We start from the raw sequence: 4,697 nt of genomic DNA, 5'->3' as shown, positions 1-4,697 counted from the left end.
CCGTAGCCCCCTTCCTTCCTTCCTTCCTTCTCCTCTGGGCTGCTTAAGGGAGTAGTCTGGGTATCAAGGTTAAAAGACGACGATGACGGGCTTTTTTTTTTTTTCTGAGGCATGTGTTTTATTGGTCTTGTACCCAGCTCGTTGTACATTCAATGTCATTCGTGGTACAATCACTCGTTGTGTCATTCAATACCATCGCGGAAACGTGCGTTTTACTACCATAGTGGATGGAGTGTGGCACTCCGGCTGGGACAGAACGCGGGAGTATAATGGAGAGGATTCCGATGGAGTGGGCTCACAGATTAGCGAGCAGCCAGTCCAGCAGTTGTTTTCTAGCCATGTTCCCCACTGCTTCATCAAGTTGTCTTTCCTTGGCAAACTTCATGACCTCTTGGAGGAGATCTCCAACACTGTACCCTTTCTCAGCAGCCTTGGCTGACACCTCTGGAAGCTTCAGAAAGAAAGAACAGGATTAGGTCAATCACTGTGGGAGCCGTTGAGAAAAAAGGACCTCAAAGATTGTCCGGATCATCGAAGTCCCAAGGGGGGAGAAGATGACCCTTCCCCGGACCCCATCTATATGCTTTAAGAGCCAATGAGCTCCCTCCACGGATGGAGCTCCCTTTGTCCCTCTCCCATTCTGAGGTCTCTGTGCTCACCTTCTCAAGCTGACCATCCTCATCTCCCATAAAGTAGAGCATGGGAACATTGAATTGTGAAGCGGCAATCCATTGGAGCACAGCTTGGAGCTGCTTCTGCAGGTTGCTGGTGGAAGACTGGTTGTTAACAATGACTTCGGGCCCAGGGTTTTCATGATATGAGTGGGACATCATGGCATCCTGAGCACATCTGGAATTACTGCTGGCTCGGTAATTAGCGGGGTTGGCTCCGGCTTGTTCTTCCAGCTCAGCCAGGCCTGCCCCGTTGTTGCTGTATTTGGCCATGATAAGGCAGAGTTTCATCACAGATTCGACCAGCTGGTCAACGAACTGACGATTGACTTGTTTCATTCCACTGATAAAATCAAATTCCTGATGGTCTTGGAAGTGTTCCTCACCTCTGTCGGACCGCTTTGATGTACAAGAGGAGACTTTGGATTTGGACTCGGCCCGTTTGCTCTCACCTTCGCATTGCTCATCCAGGCTGAAGGGACTCTCGCTCAGGAGCTTCTGGATGAGCATCAAAACGATGTTGGACATGTCCAGTTTTTGAGTGTCCAGCTCTTTGGGTGAAGTGGACGGGCCAGCGCATTGGCCGGTGCTTCGTGATTCTAGATGTTTCATGGAGAGTGCCTTGGCGCTCTGGCCGCCGCCACATTTCTCATAATGGCCACCCTGGGTCATGCTGTAGGCCATTGTGGACGCAGGTTGTTCAATGACAGGTTCTTCAAGACCATCTTTGCCTTTAGCCTGTTGGGTCAGATGGTACTGGATCAACATCAGGGCCGAGACGATCAGGTCCTTGGCCAAGGAATCTGTGGAAGGGCTGATCTTCTCCCTCTTCTCTTCACGGCAGGGGCCCACTTTGCTGCTGGCATGGCACTTGGTCTGGCCACCAGTTTGCTTTTGGTTCCACATGGTGAGGCTTTCTTTGAGGATGTGTTCGCTGACTTTCTCAGCGCTGGTCAGGGATTTGCATTGGTCAGTCTTCATTTTCCCTTTATCTTTCCCTCCCCCCTTCATCATCTCGGCTTTCATGGCAGAAAATTCAAGGCCGGTCTGATTCTTGTTCTTGCAATCGTGGGTTCCAGCTTTCAACGATGCGTAGGCCAGACTCTGGGATTTGGTTTCTTTTTTCTCCCCAAGGAGGGCACTGACTAGGCGTTTCAGCATAGCCTCCATGATGTCGGCTGCATTCTGTTTGCCATGGTTGAACAGGTTTCTTTTCACAGCAGAGACAAAGTCGGAGTCGGTCATCAGGACGCCAGTGATATTATGTAAGTTTTTCATGCAGGAATCGATTAAATCGGATACAATCTCTTTGGTGTGCTTTAGCAGGACTCTCTTCAACACGACACAGGCTGGGATGGGCTTGCCAGAACTATGCACTTTCAGGGTCTTCATGACAGAGACCATCATGTCAGAGGCCACTTGGTTGGCGTACACCATCAGGCCTTTGCTGATGGAGTCGGCAAATTCTTTACTGTCTCTCTGGCACATCTGTTTGTCAGATCCTCCCTTGCTCTTATTGGATAATTCGCTGTATAGGAAGGTTTTCCGGTCCTTGTGATCAAGGTCTCCAGGGCTACGCATTTCAGCAGAAGTCACCTCGACTGCATCGTGGGCCATTTCGGAGGCAATCTTGCTGACTGCACTTCGGGGGCTGCTCTTGCCTTTGTCTCCCGTGGAGGCATAGATGGAGTGGTGCAAGCACTTACTTCCTCCTTCTAGCTTCTCCTTGATCTCCTTGCGAGCCATCTGGATCACGAGGGAGGACAGGCGGTTGACATAGAAGGAGAGGTCATCCATGGAGCATTCCCCATCGGGAGATATGACGGCTCTCTGTGTGCTGGGCGACTTAGCCGGGGGGCTCGAAGGACTCTGATTGTTGTTGGTGTTCTTGGCTGCGGCCATCTCCAGGCGCAGGTTGTGGGGATTGTTTGCCATGTAGTCCATGCTCAGCTCGTCAGCGTAGACACTGTAGCAGTTGTCTTTATTAGGATGACTACGGTACCCACCTTCAAGGTCCCCAACTTTGTGCTTACAGCTAGAGGAGGAGGGGCTCAGAGCGTGCTGGAAGCCAAGAGCGTATTTCTGAAGGTCGTTAAGGAGCCAGTTGAGGACACTGATAGGGTCCGAAGGTGCTTGCTTGAAAAGGCACACGGATCCTTCGGTCTAAGGGGAGGAAGAAGCAGGATGACACACGCCCAGTCACAACCAGCCACAATCAGAAGGTAGGTGGGGGGGGGGGCGGGGGCAGGGGCAGGGCGGAAGCTTCCCTGTTTTATCCTTTCTGCCTGGCAGAGCAGCTCAAGATGGCACACTTCTCCACGTTTGTGGAGTTGAGGAGTGCTCACTCTAAAGGCATCTTCTGGATTGAGGCTGGCTGCAGATGTACAAAAAGGGGACGGCATGACCAAGCTCCCTCTCCTGCCAGTTACTGGAGCATGTCTGCAGGTGTGACGAGATGAAATAATAATACATGTAGGCAGAAAGATAACAGTGACCGTGTGTGTGTGGCAGCTTGCACGTGTGCCTGTGGCTGGTGAGCAGGAATGCCAAACGGGAGCATACGGAGCTCCCATGAGATCCTCAGAGGTCAAGGCCAACCTGCCCATTTAACGGATTAGGAGACTGGGGGCGAGCCTCCCAAAGTCATCAAACAGAGGAAGATCGGTTAAATGGGGGGGGGCATGGGATGGTTCTCCAAATATGTGTGTCAATATGTCAGAGTAAAAATAGTATGTGAGTGTATAGTTATGGCATGTACACACGTATGTGTGAATCAGAACCACGTTGTACATGTGACCCAAGTCATCTAGTGGACGGCTGGAGGAGCCTCGGTACAGCTCCGTTCTCCGAGTGCGTTTATTGCCGGCCACCTGGGCCACTTTGATTGGCATATTCTGCCTGAATGTGGGAGTGTGTATGCTTGTGCTGTGCAGAAGCTCTGGGTTCTGCATCACTGTGTGGAGGCTGTGTGTGGCCCTTCCCCCCCGGCCCAAACTGAAACTCATTGAAAGCTCTGTTTGAGAATGTCTTGTTTCCTTCCTCCGGCAGGACAGGCTGGAGCAGGGAGGAAGTGCTGCTCTATTGAGGCAAGGGCCACCCAGGACAGCACACGCCCAGTGGATGAGCTCTGCCCCCCCACCAAAGGCTCAGAACTCCGGCTCTGGGCTCCATCGGAATGCTGAGGCTCTAGAGGGGCAGTTAGGCAAATTCTGAGAGTCTGCTTTGAATGGGATTAGCTGCCAATCGGAGTCAAGCAAACAGTGGGAATGGGGAGGACCATCTAAAGAGTCCTGCTCCAGGAGAGGCGGGGTGGGGGCACGGAAGAGCGCCCTCTTTGGGGAGGTACTTACTTTAGACTGGTCTAATTTCTCTGTGTCCTTGATGACGATTATCTCCTTTTCCTCCAGACTTTCCAGGTCCAGTTCCCCCTCTGAACTAGGTCCTCCTCCTTCCTGTTATGGATAAAGAGGTGGGATAACCCCAACCAAAGCCCCCGCCCCCCAGCCCCCACAATGAGCCCCCTTCAAGGCTGCCCGTCCTTTCTCTCGTCTTCTTCCAAATCCTCAGGGAGGTGACACAGATGGGAAGACTGCTAAGTGGATCTTGCCCATTTCCCTTTTTTAAATTTGGGGTACAAAGTGCAAATGCCCAGAAAGAGCCAAGGGCTTCTACCCTTTAAGCCCCATTTTAACCAAAGGATCTACTCTTCTCCCTCTAATTACACTCGCCTTGTTGTCTTTGTCATCTACATTGAGGGTTGATACGTCAACGAAGCAAATCTAAGCCAGAAGGAAAGGACAGGGTTAGCAAAGCATGGCATCGAGTCCTCAGAGCCCAAGGAGAAGTGATGGCCACACTTGGTAGCTCCCTAACTTTTCCCCTTCTTCCAGGCTGTGGGATGCTGGGTGGGCTTCCTAGGGATTTGTCATTTGATTGTGTTTCTTAAGATCTCTCCCCGATTTCTCCCCTCTCTCCTTGTCCTTCCCCCATTCCTACCTCCCTTCTCTTCTTCCTCTTCCTCTGTCT

The 4,697-nt window shown here is 51.7% G+C and overlaps 1 protein-coding gene across 1 annotated transcript; it reads right to left on the bottom strand.

The window, feature by feature from the left end:
- Positions 1 to 114: 114 nt before the first annotated feature.
- Positions 115 to 4,450, bottom strand: LOC123254632 (A-kinase anchor protein 4-like; the record flags this gene model as incomplete). The annotated part of the gene is made up of 4 exons (XM_044683611.1): positions 115 to 451; positions 660 to 2,834; positions 4,022 to 4,123; positions 4,400 to 4,450. Coding segments are annotated over 4 exons (2,484 nt in total), but the record flags the coding sequence as incomplete, so codon positions are not given.
- Between the last annotated feature and the right edge of the window lie 247 nt (positions 4,451 to 4,697).

Source organism: Gracilinanus agilis, unplaced genomic scaffold, assembly GCF_016433145.1.
Source record: "Gracilinanus agilis isolate LMUSP501 unplaced genomic scaffold, AgileGrace unplaced_scaffold2702, whole genome shotgun sequence".
Taxonomy (NCBI): Eukaryota; Metazoa; Chordata; class Mammalia; order Didelphimorphia; family Didelphidae; genus Gracilinanus; species Gracilinanus agilis.
Note: the sequence above shows the minus strand (reverse complement) of the source record. Positions and strands in the feature narration are given on the sequence as shown.